The sequence below is a fragment of the Phyllobates terribilis genome, unplaced genomic scaffold (assembly GCF_046119375.1).
Source record: "Phyllobates terribilis strain yellow unplaced genomic scaffold, ASM4611937v1 Scaffold_1__5_contigs__length_1240528914, whole genome shotgun sequence".
In the NCBI taxonomy this organism is placed as follows: Eukaryota; Metazoa; Chordata; class Amphibia; order Anura; family Dendrobatidae; genus Phyllobates; species Phyllobates terribilis.
In genome coordinates, this window is record NW_027362761.1 from 537641925 (window position 1) to 537662269 (window position 20345).

The window sequence follows — 20345 nt, forward strand, 5'->3', positions numbered from 1 at the left end:
CCCTGTGCCTTTTTTTCAAAAAAATTTTCTGAGACTGAACTTAATTACGATATTGGTAATCGGGAATTGCTGGCCATTAAACTCGCATTTGAACATTGGCGTCATCTCTTGGAAGGTGCTGAATTTCCCATTCAGGTTTTCACTGATCATAAAAATCTGATTTATCTTGATGCTGCCAAGTGCTTGAATGCCCGTCAGGCTAGGTGGGCACTTTTTTTCTCGCGGTTTAATTTTTCCGTTACTTACATCCTGGGTACCAAGAATGTTAAAGCTGATGCTTTATCTCGCAGCTTTTCTCCCATGGTCGGTGTTGAGGAGGAAGAGGAGAGCATTTTACAAGAAGGTGTTGTGATTGCTGCTTTGGACTCCGTTTTGGAGGATGAGATTCTTAAAGCTCAGGAGAATGCCACATCTAACACTCCCCATGGGAGGTTGTGCCTAGGACCTTTAGGAGAGATTTGTTTGTTGAGTGTCATGAGTCTCGGTTGGCAGGTCATCCAGGAATTTCTGAGACCAAGAGACTTGTGGGTCGCAGTTTTTGGAGGCCTGGATGGCCGAAGGAAGTCATTAAGTGGGTGCGTCAATGTACTGTGTGTGCTAGATCTAAGTCTTCGCATGCTCCTGCTGCTGGGTTTGTTTGCCCTCTGGAGGTTCCTAGTGCACCTTGGACACATCTGGCTATGGACTTTATTACTGACCTTCCCCCCTCTGAGGGTTTCACGGTCATCTGGGTGGTCGTGGACCGTTTTAGCAAGATGTGTCACTTGGTTCCCTTCATCAAACTGCCCTGCGCTAAGATACTCGCTAAGGCCTTTGTCAAGGAAATTGTCAGACTACATGGCGTTCCTACTGACATTGTTTCTGATAGGGGACCTCAGTTCGTGGCTCGTTTTTGGCGTGTCTTTTGTGACAGGTTGGGAGTTCATTTGTCGTTTTCATCCGGATATCATCCTGAGTCTAATGGCCAGACAGAAAGAAAGAACCAGGATGTTGAGCAGTTCTTGCGTTGTTTTGTGGCAGACAATCAAGAGGGGTGGTCTGAGTTTCTGCCACTTGCTGAATTTGCTCTTAACAACCATACATCCTCTTCTGCTGGGTGTTCGCCTTTTTTTTGTTGTTCTGGGAGACATCCGTCTTTTGGGTCATTCTCCAAATTGGTGTCGGCTGTGCCTGAGGAGGAGAGTTTTTCCGGTGATTTGGAGAGAGTTTGGACGGATGTGCGTGGTAAGCTTCAGGAGGCTAACAAAAAATCTAAGAGGTACTTTGATAGGAAACGGCAAGAGGTTTTGTTTGCTATTGGTGACATGGTTTGGTTGTCCTCTAAGAATCTGCGATTGAGGATTCCTTCTAAAAAATTGAGTCCCAAGTTTGTAGGGCCCTTTAAGGTGCTTCAGATAGTTAACCAATCTGCTGTTAAGTTGGAGGTTCCTACCTCCTGGAAGATAAATCCGGTGTTTCATGTTTCTCTGTTGAAAAGAGCTGATGTGTCGGATGGTGTCGCTTCTGCCACTGTTCCTCCGGTGGTGGAGGACGGGGAATATGAAATTTCCCGCATCCTAAATTCTAGACGGTATAGAGGGAGTTTGCAGTATCTCGTCGCTTGGAAGGGTTTCGGACCTGAGGATAACTCATGGGTGAGGGCGGATGATGTTTCTGCTTCCAGACTTGTCAGAGCGTTTCACAGGAGGTTTCCTGATAAGCCCGGGCCTAGGGGATCCGGAGGATCCTCTTAGAAGAGGGGGTACTGTTAGAACTCTCCTGTTAGTTTTTTTCTATCTTGCTGATCACATGACCTTTTTTGCCTATTTAATCCTGCTCCGCCCTTCTGGCCTTGCTGGACTTCATTGTAATTTCTACTCTTGAGCTAACTTGGTGCTTTGTTACCTTTCTCTGTCAGTTTTGCTAGGTCTTCGGACCTCTATGTTCTATGTTGTTTGTTTGTCTTTTTACTGCTACAATTTCTGCTAGGAGGTGTCCATCTTTCTCCCAGTCCCTAGTTCTTGTAGGGATCCCTTCCTCACATCTATAGGTCTTCGTTCAGACTAGCCGAGGACTTTAGCAGGTCTGATCGCAGGATCAGGTTCCCCGTTACAGCATAGGGATCCAGCTTAGTTCTATTGTAGGGACAGATCTCCTGTCTTTCCTTAGTGCTTGTAGCAGATCATAACACAAGGATGCCAAGGAACGCCCTCACCTGTTTTGTACTTGACGGATTAGGCCAGTTTTTTATTGCCTCAACTTTATTGATTTGGGCTTGATAGCTCCTCGCCCTATCACATACCCCAAATATCGGGCTTCCTCTAGCCCTATCGCACATTTTTTGGGGTTTGCCGTTAACCCCGCGGCTCTGAGAGAATCCAGCACCGCTTGTACCTGTGATAAGTGCGTATGCCAGTCGGTGCTAAAGAATATAATATCATCTAGATACGCGGACGCGTACTCCTGATGAGGCTTGAGCACTATGTCCATCAACCTCTGGAATGTAGCCGGGGCCCCATGTAACCCGAAAAGTAAGACCACATAGTGGTATAGACCCTCCGGAGTTATGAAGGCGGTCTTTTCCTTCGCCGAATCTGTGAGAGGTACCTGCCAGTAACCCTTGGTGAGATCGAGCGTGGTAAAGTACTGGGCCTGCCCCAGTCTCTCAATCAGCTCGTCCACCCTGGGCATTGGATAAAGGTCAAACTTTGACACTTCATTCAATTTCCGGAAATCGTTACAGAAGCGTAACGATCCGTCTGGTTTCGGAATCAGTACGATGGGGCTAGCCCACTCACTCCGTGATTCCTCTATGACGCCTAACTGGAGCATTTGTTTTACCTCAGCCGTGATGGCTTGCCTCCGGGCTTCGGGTACCCGGTACGGTCTTATTCGCACCCTTACCCAAGGTTCGGTGACAATGTCATGTTGGATAACCGTAGTCCTACCTGGTAGCTCTGAGAACACGTCGGTATTGTGCTGCACCAGCGAGCGAGCCTCCCGTCGCTGTTGTTTAGTGAGGGCATCACTTATCCTGACCTCCTGCTCGGACGCTTCCCTGGCTGAAGGTAGAGAAATCTCTGGTGATATGCCCGGGGTGACGTCTGTAACTAAACACTCTCGATCTTTCCAAGGCTTTAGCAGGTTTACATGGTAAAGCTGCTCAGGTTTCCTCCTTCCGGGCTGATACACCCGGTAATTTACCTCCCCCACTTTTTCTCGAATCTCATATGGCCCTTGCCACTTGGCCATGAGCTTACTCTCGGCTGTGGGTACCAGTACTAACACCCGATCGCCCTTGTTAAAAGACCTGACTCTGTCTATTTTATTATATGTGCGCCTTTGGGCTGCCTGGGCATCTAACAGATGTTCTTTCACGATGGGCATGACCGCCGCAATCCGGTCCTGCATACTAGCCACGTGTTCAATTATACTTCTATGTGGAGTTGGCTCTTGTTCCCATGTCTCTTTGGCTACGTCCAACAGACCCCTAGGGTGTCTGCCGTACAATAACTCAAAGGGAGAGAACCCTGTGGAAGCCTGGGGTACCTCACGGACGCAACATGTCCCAATGCCTTCCGTCCTTAGAAACCAACTTTTTTTAACATGGACTTTGAGGGTTTTATTGAACCGTTCTACTAGCCCGTCGGTTTGAGGGTGGTACACCGAGGTGCGCAATTGTTTAATTTTTAGCAATTTGCACAGTTCCCTTGTCACTTTGGACATAAAAGGGGTCCCTTGATCTGTCAGGATCTCCTTAGGTAGTCCAAAGCGACAGAACATGGCAAACAGCTCCCGTGCAATCAGTTTTGCCGAGGTGTGGCGTAGTGGTATAGCCTCCGGGTACTGGGTGGCATAGTCAACGATCACCAGTATATGTTGGTGGCCACGGGCGGATTTTACAATGGGCCCTACCAAATCCATTGCAATCTGTTCAAAAGGTACCTCTATCACTGGCAGGGGATACCAATGGGCTACTTGCGGTGGGTGAGGTCAACTGACATTCGGGGCAGGATTCGCAGTACCTTTTGACCTCTGCGTAAACCCCAGGCCAAAAGAACCACTGCAAGATACGTTCTTGCTTTTTTTTTACCCCTAAGTGTCCACCCAGCAAGTGTGTGTGTGCCAAATCTAGAACCACCCGACGGTACGACTGAGGTACTATCAACTGTTCCACGACCTCGTCCCTGATCTTATCTATCCTATAGAGCAACTCACCGTTGACTACCATTGAAATACAGTATCTGCATTGGGCTGTTGGGCTACGCCGTTTACCTCTACCACCCTTTCCCGCGCCTGAGTCAAGGTGGGATCCTGTAGCTGAGCCGTCTCAAACGTGTCCCGGGACACTTCCAGCTCGGGGATCGATGGGGTCTCCTCGACTTCTCCTGCCAGCACCTCTAAGGGAAACCTATCGGGGTCACACTCTGTCCCTAGGTTGGACACCCCTACGGCAGGTTCGTCGGGTACAGCGTCTGTAATACATTTTACCGGGGGAGAGTGGATTTTGTTTTTCCACAGAGTCCAGAACAGGGGAAAGTCTCTCCCCAACACAGTCCCATAGAGAAGAGTTTTTACCTCTCCCACCACATGTTTTATGTCTCCACATGGCGTGGACAAAATTATCTCCGCAGTTGGGTACTCTCGGAGGTCCTCATGGATACACACAACCCCGACTGGCCGTCCACTGGGGTTGTCTCCTGCCACCAGCGACCCATGTACCAGAGTCACGAGGCTCCCTGAGTCAAGGAGGGCCTCCGTGGGGTACCCATTAACCAGTACCTGGCATAGTTGGAGTTCACTGTCCCGAGGGTCGGCACTCGCTGTGCAGACGGTCTGGGCATACATTGAGACCCGGCGGCTATATCCACAGTCCATGGGTTCCGTAGCCAGGGGACAATTAGCAACCACATGTCCCGGCCCCTGACACCGCCAGCACCTAAGGGTGGAGGTACTGTTAGGTTTTATGACAGTTTGGGAAGGAATCGGTCTCCCGCCACTCTCACTCCGATGTTCCCCTACAGCACAGGTAAGGTGCAGACTGTCCCCAGCAGAGGGACGCGACCCCTTTCCCGACTCCTGGGTTGGCAGGGATCGGCGTGACAGCCGCGAGGGGGCAGAGTCCCGGATAAAGTCCTGAGTGGCTGAGTAACGCTCGATCAGGCTGACCACCTGGTCAAGTGTGCCGGGGTCCCCTTGCCCCAACCAACGTTGGATAGCGGCTGGCAGAGTCCTCACCAGCCTTTCAACCACCACCCTCTCCACCATCTGGGCTGGAGACAAAGTCTCAGGCTGGAGCCACCTCTTTACCAGCTGCAGGAGGTCATAAGCCTGAGACCGGGCGGGTCGGGTCTCCACATAGGCCCACGAAAACACACGCTGAGCCCTCACGTATGTATTGACCCCAGCCGGGCAAGGATCTCACCTTTGAGCCTCTGGTAGTCCTGTGCGTCCTCTCGACTTAGGTCGAAGTAGGCCTTTTGGGCATCGCCGGCGAGAAATGGAGCCACCACTTCTGCCCACTGTCCGGCTGGTAGGTTTTCCCGCTCTGCTGTGCACTCATAGATGGTCAGGAAGGCTTCCACGTCATCCTCCGGTCCCATCTTCCTCAACGCTGAGCGAACCTTGTCCCGGGCCTCTCGACGTTCCAGGGCTGGCGCCGTCGGTGTCTCCCGCAGGGCAGCCATTTGTTGCAGCAACAGTTCGTTTGTTTTTTGCTGCTGTTGCATGGCGAGTCCCAGATGCTTTAACAGCTCCTCCATTTTGTCCACGGGGTGGAACTGAAAGGTGGCAGGCCGGATTGTGGTCATGCAGCTGCCAGTGGGGTATGCCTCAGTCACATTGCCCGCATTCTCCACCAAGCTGTAGGGCGGCGGTGTTCACACCGTGCAGTAACTGAGGCAGTGACCCAAACAAGTTTAACATAAACAGCTTTTATTCAGCAACTCACGGGTAAACAGAAAGTCCTCCGGTTTGCAGCCGGGTTAACGTGAGTCCATAAACAACGGTTGCCGGGAGCAAAGGCCGCGCCGGGCTGCTCAGAGCCTGACAGGTGCAGAGGCTTCCCAGGCGTGGGTTCAGCCACCCTCAATCCTGCTGAGCTTTCCTGCTATGCTCCTAGCAGGTTCCAACATAGAACCACACTAATCCTTAGTGCAGGGATTTTAAAGGACCTGTGGCAAGAGCCACTGGAAAACCCGGGTTGGAGGGAGGAGGCCGCCCCACTGCCTCCTGTGACCTCCTCCAAGAAATGAAGGCCCTGCCGGGTTTTACTTAATCTGCCTTAGCCAGATAGCCTGACCAGGTCATTGCTCACCTTCATTCCTGCATTGCAGCCGCAGCTGTGTCTGTGACTGCAATGCACTCCAATGGATTTAATAGGTCTCTGTACACATTCTGGGGGATATATAACGTCCCTCGTATATGATCCCTGTCACTGCCTCACACCACCTTTTGCTTTGATGACTGTTTTGCACACTCTTGGCATTCTCTTGATGAGCTTCAAGAGGTAGTCGCCGGAAATGGTTTTCACTTCACAGGTGTGCCCTGTCAGGTTTAATAAGTGGTATTTCTTGCCTTATAAATGGGGTTGGGACCATCAGTTGTGTTGTGCAGCAGTCTGGTGGATACACAGCTGATAGTCCTACTGAATAGACTGTTAGCTGCTTTTTTCTTGCCATAATACAAATTCTAACAGTCTATTCAGTAGGACTATCAGCTGTGTATCCACCAGACTTCTGCACAACACAACTGATGGTCCCAACCCCATTTATAAGGCAAGAAATACCACTTATTAAACCTGACAGGGCACACCTGTGAAGTGAAAACCATTTCCGGTGACTACCTCTTGAAGCTCATCAAGAGAATGCCAAGAGTGTGCAAAGCAGTCATCAAAGCAAAAGGTGGCTACTTTGAAGAACCTAGAATATAAGACATATTTGCTTCACACTTTTTTGTTAAGTATATAATTCCACATGTGTTAATTCATAGTTTTGATGCCTTCAGTGTGAATGTACAATTTTCATAGTCATGAAAATACAGAAAAATCTTTTGGTCTGTACTGTACAGCATACTCCGGCAGCAAGGAGCCGGATCTGGGTGGCAAATACAGACATTAACGAGCAAAGGGCTGTCTGCATTGTTAGGTTTTTGTTTTTTTTTAAATATCATATAGATCCAGGACTCTTGTCTCCAATTCTTGTCTTTATTGTCTCTATTTCTTTCAGGGTTAAGTCCTGTGGTCGATCAATCAGGTATGCTTTATCCTAAAGACAACGACTCCTCACACTTATCACCGGAGACACCTACAAGTGGTGCCATCATAACACACCACCATCCACATCCAACATCGTCATCAAGCAAAACCATCATCACCGATAACAACCCCGGCCAGTACTGCCATAATCTCCCGCCATCCTCATCCAACATCATCTTCAACCAAAACCATCATCACAGATAACAACCCCGGCCAGTACTAATATAATCTCCCGCCATCCTCATCCAACATCATCATGAACCAAAACCATCATCACCTATAACAACCCCAGCCAGTACTGCCATAATCTCGCGCCATCCTCATCCAACATCATCATCAACCAAAACCATCATCACCGACAACAACCCCGGCCAGTACTACCATAATCTCCTGCCATCCTCATCCAACATCATCATCGACCAAAACCATCATCACAGATAACAACCCCGGCCAGTACTACCATAATCTCCCACCATCCTCATCCAAGATCATCATCAACCAAAACCATCATCACCGATAACAACCCCGGCCAGTACTACTATTATCTCCCGCCATCCTCATCCAACATCATCATCACCGATAACAACCCCGGCCAGTACTACCATAATCTCCCGCCATCCTCATCCAACATCATATCACCGATAACAACCCCAGCCAGTACTACTATAATCTCCCGCCATCTTCATCCAAGATCATCATCGACCAAAACCATTATCACCTGTAACAAACCCGACCAGTATTACTATAATCTCCTGCCATCCTCATCCAACATCATCATGACCGATAACAACCCCGGCCAGTACTACCATAATCTCCCGCCATCCTCATCCAACATCATATCACCGATAACAACCCCAGCCAGTACTACTATAATCTCCCGCCATCTTCATCCAAGATCATCATCAACCAAAACTATCATCAACGGTAACAAACCCGACCAGTACTGAAACAACATGAGCGCCATAGCTTGAAAATCATCTTTAGTAAAAAGGTTGTCCTACAAAAAACATTGATTGACTCTTATAGGCGAAACCGAAAAAATGTTAGTTAGATTCATTTCCCCAAAAAACCTATATGTACCGAGATATAGCTGTTATATTTTTGTCATGGCGACTTGTAGAAGGGAAGTGCCACAAAATGTACATATAGTGCCCTGTAACATTCCTTCATAATGAAGAGGCCAGTTTTCATCTTCAGGATTCAGCCCCATTTTTTAGATCTGATGTGTCACTTTATGTTGGGACATCCACATACAGGAGCCTCTCATATCTAATATCCTTATACCCCTACAAATTGAGAAAAATGACGCCATCACGGTTTACGTTTTAAATTAATTTAGGATTATATGAATGTTTTATGGCTGTCACATTTCTCAGTGTTAGCTGATCACTGTGTGTTATATGTTCTTTACGATGATCTCAGAATTTGTTTTCTTTACTGCAGACTGTTTAATTTATGGAAAGGAGACAGGTAAGATTGATGGGGTCCAACTACCACAATGAGGTTTTACTGATGCAAAGAATGATTTATCTTACCACTGATACTATGTGCCAAATTCAACAAGTGACGTGCGCCTCTTACCCCATCATGTCCCTCTAAGTCTGACGTGTACAGTGACAGTGTTAGTGAATCGGCCCCTTTGTGTCTCTTCTAAAATCATGTTCTATATCACACAGGGTCATTTCTAAGTCCTTCCCAGGTAATATTGGTACCTTGAGGTGTTGGAATGACACTGAGTAGTGATAACTTTTCATTCTATCAGTATCTTACAGATATTAGTAAAATAAAATAGAGCAGAATAATCAGGTAACCCCTCCCCTAACAGGGCGATTTTTTGTTTTGATTTTTTTCTTCCAAGAGTCCTAACTTTTTATGTTTTTTGGCACCATTCATTATATTATTTGATGTACTGGAAAACGCAAAAGCAAGTCCGTAACAATTTTTTGGGTTCATTGTATGGTAAAACTGACTTGTCCGCATACTTCACCAGGTCAGTATGATTACAGCTATACCACACTTGTAAAGTTTTTTTTTTGTTTGTTTTTTAAGTGTTTCAAAAAATGGCAAATTTTGTGATGAAAAAAAGTTCCCTAGTGTCACCATTTTCCAAAACCTGTAACATTTTAATTTTTTCAAATGGATGGAGCTGTGTGAGGGCGTTCTTTTTACAAGGCATGCCGATGTTTTATTAATAACATTTTGGGGTAGATACAACCTTTTGATTGCTTCTTATTGCATTTTTTGCAGAGTTTTGGCAATCAAAGAAGCGCAATTTTGTAGGTTCGCTTTTTTTTCTAATTATGGCATTTACTAAACGCATTTGTTAACTGTATATTTTGATAGATCGGACTTTTATGGGCACAACAATACATGTACACATATATGTGCATGTCTTTAATTTTTCTATTTCTTTGTTTGATGTGTTTACATCCAGCAACCACTAAAGCAAATAATTCTGGTCGGTGCGGGTGCTGCGTGTCAGACTGCGTTGATATTGATGACCTACCCTACAGATAGTTCATCAGTATTTTCTGACTGGAAATCTCTTAAGGGTGTTCATATTGAGGGTTTATTTTTGTTTGTTTTTTTGCTGAGGTTTCAGAACAGGAACTCATCAACTAAATCTCATGGTTTTTAGAGTTTCTTCTCCATAAACTCAGTAAAAAACTGAGAAATCACCAGATAAATAATATAAACAGTGACCAGATATATAGTATACACAGTGACCAGATATATAATATACACAGTGACCAGATATATAATATACACAGTGACCAGATATATAGTGTACACAGTGACCAGATATATAGTATAAACAGTGACCAGATATATAATATACACAGTGACCAGATATATAATATACACAGTGACCAGATATATAGTATAAACAGTGACCAGATATATAGTATAAACAGTGACCAGATATATAGTGTACACAGTGACCAGATATATAGTATACACAGTGACCAGATATATAGTGTACACAGTGACCAGATATATAATATACACAGTGACCAGATATATAGTATAAACAGTGACCAGATATATAATATACACAGTGACCAGATATATAGTATAAACAGTGACCAGATATATAGTGTACACAGTGACCAGATATATAGTGTACACAGTGACCAGATATATAGTGTACACAGTGACCAGATATATAGTATACACAGTGACCAGATATATAGTATACACAGTGACCAGATATATAGTATACACAGTGACCAGATATATAATATACACAGTGACCAGATATATAGTATACACAGTGACCAGATATATAGTATACACAGTGACCAGATATATAGTATACACAGTGACCAGATATATAGTGTACACAGTGACCAGATATATAATATACACAGTGACCAGATATATAGTATAAACAGTGACCAGATATATAATATACACAGTGACCAGATATATAGTATAAACAGTGACCAGATATATAGTATACACAGTGACCAGATATATAGTATACACAGTGACCAGATATATAGTGTACACAGTGACCAGATATATAGTATACACAGTGACCAGATATATAGTATAAACAGTGACCAGATATATAATATACACAGTGACCAGATATATAGTATAAACAGTGACCAGATATATAGTATACACAGTGACCAGATATATAGTATACACAGTGACCAGATATATAGTGTACACAGTGACCAGATATATAGTATACACAGTGACCAGATATATAGTATACACAGTGACCAGATATATAATATACACAGTGACCAGATATATAGTATAAACAGTGACCAGATATATAGTATACACAGTGACCAGATATATAATATACACAGTGACCAGATATATAGTATACACAGTGACCAGATATATAGTATACACAGTGACCAGATATATAATATACACAGTGACCAGATATATAGTATACACAGTGACCAGATATATAGTGTACACAGTGACCAGATATATAGTATACACAGTGACCAGATATATAGTATACACAGTGACCAGATATATAGTATACACAGTGACCAGATATATAATATACACAGTGACCAGATATATAGTATACACAGTGACCAGATATATAGTATACACAGTGACCAGATATATAATATACACAGTGACCAGATATATAGTGTACACAGTGATCAGATATATAATATACACAGTGACCAGATATATAGTATACACAGTGACCAGATATATAGTATACACAGTGACCAGATATATAATATACACAGTGACCAGATATATAGTATACACAGTGACCAGATATATAGTATAAACAGTGACCAGATATATAATATACACAGTGACCAGATATATAGTATAAACAGTGACCAGATATATAGTATACACAGTGACCAGATATATAGTATACACAGTGACCAGATATATAGTGTACACAGTGACCAGATATATAGTATACACAGTGACCAGATATATAGTATACACAGTGACCAGATATATAATATACACAGTGACCAGATATATAGTATAAACAGTGACCAGATATATAGTATACACAGTGACCAGATATATAGTATACACAGTGACCAGATATATAGTGTACACAGTGACCAGATATATAGTATACACAGTGACCAGATATATAGTATAAACAGTGACCAGATATATAATATACACAGTGACCAGATATATAGTGTACACAGTGACCAGATATATAGTATACACAGTGACCAGATATATAGTATAAACAGTGACCAGATATATAATATACACAGTGACCAGATATATAGTATACACAGTGACCAGATATATAGTATAAACAGTGACCAGATATATAGTATACACAGTGACCAGATATATAGTATACACAGTGACCAGATATATAGTATACACAGTGACCAGATATATAGTGTACACAGTGACCAGATATATAGTATACACAGTGACCAGATATATAGTATACACAGTGACCAGATATATAGTATAAACAGTGACCAGATATATAATATACACAGTGACCAGATATATAGTGTACACAGTGACCAGATATATAGTATACACAGTGACCAGATATATAGTATACACAGTGACCAGATATATAGTGTACACAGTGACCAGATATATAGTATACACAGTGACCAGATATATAGTGTACACAGTGACCAGATATATAGTATACACAGTGACCAGATATATAGTATACACAGTGACCAGATATATAGTATAAACAGTGACCAGATATATAATATACACAGTGACCAGATATATAGTATACACAGTGACCAGATATATAGTATACACAGTGACCAGATATATAGTATACACAGTGACCAGATATATAGTGTACACAGTGACCAGATATATAGTATACACAGTGACCAGATATATAGTATACACAGTGACCAGATATATAGTATACACAGTGACCAGATATATAGTATAAACAGTGACCAGATATATAGTATACACAGTGATCAGGTATATAATGTACACAGTGACCAGATATATAGTATACACAGTGACCAGATATATAGTATACACAGTGATCAGATATATAGTGTACACAGTGACCAGATATATAGTGTACACAGTGACCAGATATATAATATACACAGTGACCAGATATATAGTGTACACAGTGACCAGATATATAGTGTACACAGTGACCAGATATATAGTGTACACAGTGATCAGGTATATAATGTACACAGTGACCAGATATATAGTATACACAGTGATCAGATATATAGTGTACACAGTGACCAGATATATAGTATACACAGTGATCAGATATATAGTGTACACAATGACCAGATATATAATATACACAGTGACCAGATATATAGTGTACACAGTGACCAGATATATAATATACACAGTGACCAGATATATAGTGTACAGTGACCAGATATATAATATACACAGTGACCAGATATATAATATACACAGTGACCAGATATATAGTGTACACAGTGACCAGATATATAGTGTACACAGTGACCAGATATATAGTGTACACGGTGACCAGATATATAGTGTACACAGTGATCAGATATATAGTATACACAGTGATCAGATATATAGTGTACACAGTGACCAGATATATAGTGTACACAGTGACCAGATATATAGTGTACACAGTGATCAGATATATAGTGTACACGGTGACCAGATATATAGTGTACACGGTGACCAGATATATAGTGTACACAGTGACCAGATATATAGTGTACACGGTGACCAGATATATAGTGTACACGGTGACCAGATATATAGTATACACAGTGACCAGATATATAGTATAAACAGTGACCAGATATATAATATACACAGTGACCAGATATATAGTGTACACAGTGACCAGATATATAATATACACAGTGACCAGATATATAGTGTACACGGTGACCAGATATATAGTATACACAGTGACCAGATATATAGTATACACAGTGACCAGATATATAGTGTACACAGTGACCAGATATATAATATACACAGTGACCAGATATATAGTGTACACAGTGACCAGATATATAGTATACACAGTGACCAGATATATAGTATAAACAGTGACCAGATATATAATATACACAGTGACCAGATATATAGTATACACAGTGACCAGATATATAGTATACACAGTGACCAGATATATAGTATACACAGTGACCAGATATATAGTGTACACAGTGACCAGATATATAGTATACACAGTGACCAGATATATAGTATACACAGTGACCAGATATATAGTATAAACAGTGACCAGATATATAATATACACAGTGACCAGATATATAGTATACACAGTGACCAGATATATAGTATACACAGTGACCAGATATATAGTATACACAGTGACCAGATATATAGTGTACACAGTGACCAGATATATAGTATACACAGTGACCAGATATATAGTATACACAGTGACCAGATATATAGTATAAACAGTGACCAGATATATAGTATACACAGTGATCAGGTATATAATGTACACAGTGACCAGATATATAGTATACACAGTGACCAGATATATAGTATACACAGTGATCAGATATATAGTGTACACAGTGACCAGATATATAGTGTACACAGTGACCAGATATATAATATACACAGTGACCAGATATATAGTGTACACAGTGACCAGATATATAGTGTACACAGTGACCAGATATATAGTGTACACAGTGATCAGGTATATAATGTACACAGTGACCAGATATATAGTATACACAGTGATCAGATATATAGTGTACACAGTGACCAGATATATAGTGTACACGGTGACCAGATATATAGTGTACACGGTGACCAGATATATAGTATACACAGTGACCAGATATATAGTATAAACAGTGACCAGATATATAATATACACAGTGACCAGATATATAGTGTACACGGTGACCAGATATATAGTATACACAGTGACCAGATATATAATATACACAGTGACCAGATATATAGTGTACACAGTGACCAGATATATAATATACACAGTGACCAGATATATAGTGTGCACAGTGACCAGATATATAGTGTACACAGTGATCAGATATATAGTGTACACAGTGATCAGATATATAGTGTACACAGTGATCAGATATATAGTGTACACAGTGACCAGATATATAATATACATAATGACCAGATAAATAGTATACACAATAATTAGATATACAGCTCCTAAATACACCAATTTAACCAGTAATCTCATAAAAGTATTACATGTACAGTATATACCAGACATATTGCAGTACTAATCACCCGCTAATAATAGAGACGGGTGCCATTTAGGCTTGTGCCATTGGTTATTATCTATGATGAATAATATTGTAAAATTCTGATTTTGTTGTATTTCAATAATAACACTCAGTCTCTCTATATCTCATGTCTAGCTGCAGTTGAGGACACCCCCAGTTTTGTGAGGTTGATTTCTCTTCAAAATGCCGATGGTTCCTGGAATCTTAACCCTGAAATCTTCTCAATATTGGGGATATCCCAGCAGGATGTAAGCAAGAAGATTCCTGATCAGGTATCACTAATACTTATACAGTAGATGCTTACAACTCTCTGCTGCTTTTTTGTTTAGTTTAATATATTATTTGCGTGAAACTTTATTAGTATTTTGCCACATTAATTAGAAAAGGATACAGAATATGGTAAACCTGAGATGCCAAAATAGGACGTAACATCAACTTTTTTGTGTCAGAAGTAACAATTGAGAAAATAACCTAACAAGCTTGACAGATATTGACCTTGATATGATTCAGTAATATTCAGAGGGGAAAATAAGTATTTGATACGCTGCCGATTTTCAAGTTTTCCCACCTACAAAGAATGGAGAGGTCTGTAATTTTTATCGTGGGTACACTACACCTGTGAGAGACAGAATCTAAAAATAAAAAAACAGAAAATCACATTGTATGATTTTTAAATAATTAATTTGCATTTTATTGCACGAAATAAATAGAAAAACAGAACTTCATATTTGGTCCAGAAACCTTTGTTTGCAATTACAGAGGTCAGATGTTTCCTGTAGTTCTTCACCAGGTTTGCACACACTGCAGCAGGGATTTTGGCCCACTCCTCCATACAGATCTTCTCCAGATCTTTCTGATTTCCGGGCTGTCGCCCGAAACCCGGGGTTTTCTGTGAGCGTAACGCTACTTATACAACACAGGGTGAGGGTAAAACAGTGTGGCAATACTTTATTGAACCATAAAGCGGACAATAAACACACAGAATAGTCCCAGCAAATACCCAAGATGGTACAACATTACACAGTCCTCACCTTTCCGCTGGCCTGCCTGGGATAGAACAGCCGCGACTCTGGAGACTTCCAGGGCCGACTACCTCAACCAGTGCCCCCCCCCGCTTCTGGCAGGTCCCCACAGAGAGGAGGTAGCGGCAAGCTTAGGAAGCTAGCAGTCCATCGAGGTACAAGACCAGGAAACCCGAGGGTCCAAATGTGGCCTCTCCTGAGAGTTTCCATAGGGCCAGGGACCGGTGGGTCTTTCCTGGCAACTCCAAATATCTCCATGTCTCTCTGATGGTTAATGGAGCAGATCCGAATCTTTCCAGTCAGGACTAGTGATGAGTGAGCATGCTCGCTACTGCTTGGTGCTCGCCCGAGCATCTCACTGCTCGAGATGCTCGGCGCACGCCGAGTACTTCCGGGGTTGCTCGGCGGGAGCTCGGGTCCCCTCCCTGCATGTTTGGCACTCTTTAGAGCGCCAATCAACATGCAGGGATTGCCTGCCATGCACTGTAATGCCGTAGCCATGTTGGTTGTGGCATTACAGTGATTGGCTGGCCGTACAGCGTCATCAGGTCTATATCAGACTTGGCGCCGCCATGCTCTTCACAGTCACTCCGGAATCAGGCAGAGTAGGGAGAGGTGCTGCTTCGCCAGGGAAAGATTTGCTTGTGTATTAGGTAGTGTAGGGACAAGAAGCGTATATTACACATATCCATCTTAAAAAAACAGTCCTTTTGTGTACTAACTAATCCATCTGCAGATATATCAGGCAGGCAGTGTATATAGCAGACTGCAGTGAATATAGCACAAGAGGCTCCATTCCAATTCTGCCTTCTGCTGCTGTTAGATATTTCTATACAAAGGCCCAGGTCTCAGGGGCCAGGAATACTTTTTTTTGGATCTTAATCTTCATTATTTGCTTAAAAAGAAATCCAAAGAACACCGTTTTTCTGTGCCATTTGCTTGTTGGCACTGCAGAATACAGCCAGGTCCTTTCCATATTACAGCGCTAAAAATCCAGCTATTTAAAACTGTGTTTTCTCCGTCACACGGATCACATATACGTTTTCAGAAAATACTGCCATTTTTGGCCTCCATTCCAATTTTTTTTCACTGTGTCAGCGAAGTTTTTGATATCGGTTTGCTGTTCAAATTAGTTACCTACAGGCCAGGTATTTAAAACTGTTTTCTCCGTCACACGGATCACATATACGTTGTCAGAAAATACTGCCATTTCTGGCCTCCATCAAAAATTTCCTTCAGTGTGTCAGTGAAGCAATTCAGACCAGTTTGCTGTTCAAACTAGTTACCTACAGGCCAGGTATTTAAAACTCTGTTTTCTCCGTCACACGGATCACATATAAGTTCGCTCCAAACTCAGTCATTTGTAGTGAGCGTGGAAGATACTGTCCTCCATTTAAAATGGGGAAGGCACGTGGCAAGGGGCGGGGAACTGGATGTGATGGTGCACGCAGAGGCCAAGGACAAGGCCGTGGGCAAGCTGAAATTGTGCCACAACAAACACCCACATCTTCTCGCCCGACCTTCCTGTCCCAATTCTTAGGGGACCGCAGCAGACCACTATTGAACCCAGAGCAGTGTCAAAAGGTTGTTGGTTGGATAGCAGATAATGCTTCCAGTCACTTAGCCACCTCCACCACCACCATCCTGTGGACGGTCAAGTCTCAGTAGCCGTGAGTCTGGACCGCATATTCCTCACCCTGATCCTCCTTCCTCCCACCATGCCGAGTGCCCGGAGACAACTGATCCCACACTTGGACACTCTGAAGAGCTGTTCACTTTTCCAATTATAGATTTGGGCCTCTCGCCCGGTCCACTTGAAGCAGGACAAGAGGAGATCGCATGTAGCGATGCCCAAATATTTGAGCAGCCACGGTCACACGAAGGCGACGGTGGGAAAGTGTCACAAGAGGTGGACGATGATGAAACACAATTGCCAGAAAGTCAGGAGGAGGACCAGGGTGCGGAAGTGGAAGACGAGGTGCTGGATGATATAGTAACTGACCCAACCTGGCAGGAAGACATCCAGAGCGAGGATAGCAGCACACAGGGGGAGGCAGGCAGAGGACCCCAACAGGCAGGAAGAAGCAGTGTGGTGGCCGCAGACAGAAGGCCGACAACCGTTCCCCGTAACACCAACACGAAGGAAGTTGCCAGTACAACTGTTAGGTCTTCCCGAGTCTGGTTATTTTTTAAAGACTCTGCCGATAACCCCAAAAAGGCCATTTGCACCACCTGCCAGGCCAGCATCAGCAGGGATGACAAAACAAGCAGCCTGACCACCATCAGCATGATCAGTCCCAAGGCAGCAAAATACCCGACTTTGTGGGCCGAACCCCAGGGTCCAGGAACAGTGTCTGCATGTGGCACCATTGCTTCTTCCGCTGTTGTGCATGCAAGCCAATCCCCTGTCCATGATGCATGCGAAGATGCCTCCTGCCCTGCACCTGTCGTTGCACACTCTCAAGTAGCAGCATCAGGAAGCACGTCCATGTCCTTGTCCCAGCACAGCATTCAGTTGTCCATACCCCAGTCCTTGGAACGCAAGCGCAAATATGCAGCCAACGCCCCACAGGCCACACTACTAAATTCTCACATTTCATGACTGCTTGCGCTCGAAATGTTGCCTTTTAGGCTCGTGGAGACGGAAGCATTCCGCAACTTGATGGCGGCGGCCGTCCCTTGGTACTCGGTCCCCAGCCGCCACTATTTCTCCCGGTGTGCCGTCCCCGCATTACACAAGCACGTGTCCTAAAACATTAGCCGTGCCCTCAACAACGCAGTTACCGGTAAAGTCCACCTAACCACGGACACGTGGACTAGTGTTTGTGGGCAGGGACTGTACATCTCGCTAACGGCACACTGGGTTAACATTATGGAAGCCGGGACCCAGTCGGACCTTGGGACGGAACACGTCCTCCTGACGCAAAGGATTGCGGGCCCTAGGTCAATCAGCTCCTGCACCTCATCCTCCTCAGCCTCCCCCTCCTCTTCAGCCTCCATCTCCGAAATGACCACATCAGTCACAAGCTGGAAGCACTGCCTCGGCCAAGCGGCAACAGGCTGTGCTGAAGCTAATATGCTTAGGTGACAAACCACACAATGCTGAAGAGTTGTGGACAGCTTCCTCAGGTAGATAGCTTCTGCTATCGAAACGCGTCGTGGCGTTAGAGAGCGTATTAAACAATAAAAGGTTTGTGTGTTACAACCTAATCCCCTGTCTAGTTGTTCTAGCTCTTCCCTAACACCGCACAATTCTTTCTTTCTTGATCCTCTTGGTGAAGACACGGAAGTCTTGCCTGTTAGTAGTCTGGCACGCATGGCTGAGCTTATGTTACGCTGCCTTTCCCATGACCCTCGCGTTCTCAAAATTTTGGGTGACAGTCATTACTGGTTGGTGACACTTCTAGACCCACGCTACAAGGAGAACTTTATATCTCTTATTCCTGAGGCGGACAGGTCTACAAAAATGGGGCTGTACCAAAAGACCCTTGTTGCGGAACTATAAAAAAAATTCCCATCTGAAAACGTTGGCGGCAGAGGTCACAGTTTGTTGGACAACCAAGGAGTACAGGCGAGAGAGACACAACTTCAATCCAGCAGAGGCAGGGGAACACTGTCAAAGTTCTGGGAGAGTTTTCTCAGCCCCTCCAATCGCACAGGCTCTGAGGCACGGGGTACTCTCACAAGGAGTTCAAAGTTTGGGAAGATGCTGAGGGAGTACCTTGCCGACCGTACCAACGTCATCCGTGATTCCTCTGTACCTTATAATTATCGGGTATCCAAGCTGGATACATGGAATGAACTGGGCTCTCTATGCCTGGAGGTCCTGGCCTGCCCTGCCGCCAGCGTTTTATCAGAGCGGGTTTTTAGTGCCGCTGGTGGAATTATAACTGAAAATGCTGACAGGCTGACTCTTATAAAAATGAACAAGGGCTGGATTGGGCCAGACTTCTCAACACCACCGAATGATAGCAGCGTAACATAAACTCAAATCCAGTGTCTTTTCTTGGGAGGTGTATTCCCATGCACCTTTTCACACCCAGACATGGGTATACGCTTCCTGATTTTGGCTGTTTGCTCTTGTCCTCCTCCTTCTCCTCCACCACCATATCACCAGGGTGACCGTGGTCCGTGATGCAACACCCACATAATTTTTTTAAAGGGTGTTTATGATGCCTGTAAAAAGAATTTTTATACAGTATGTTCAGGTATACCCCCCTGGGGTAAATGTTTGTCAGCCCATACACTTAGTGCATGGGAATTACAAGTATAGGAGGCCCGCTCCTTTCTAATGGGAACATTTTTTATGAGGAACTCCACATCTCTTCCAAGGGGCATTGGAGTGCCTCCAAA

The 20345-nt window shown here is 43.8% G+C and overlaps 1 protein-coding gene across 3 annotated transcripts in view; it reads left to right on the plus strand.

Annotated features, from left to right (window-relative positions):
• The window catches only part of LOC141268824 (von Willebrand factor A domain-containing protein 5A-like), a 110666-nt gene that overhangs the window by 68895 nt on the left and 21426 nt on the right, over positions 1-20345 (plus strand). For 2 of the 3 annotated variants that reach the window (XM_073680353.1, XM_073680355.1), the window contains 3 exons: positions 7206-7232; positions 8678-8704; positions 15106-15242. In XM_073680353.1, coding sequence (XP_073536454.1) covers positions 7206-7232; positions 8678-8704; positions 15106-15242 — 191 coding nt within the window. The remainder of the gene's footprint in view (positions 1-7205; positions 7233-8677; positions 8705-15105; positions 15243-20345) is intronic. The other variant, XM_073680354.1, reaches the window with a different exon arrangement.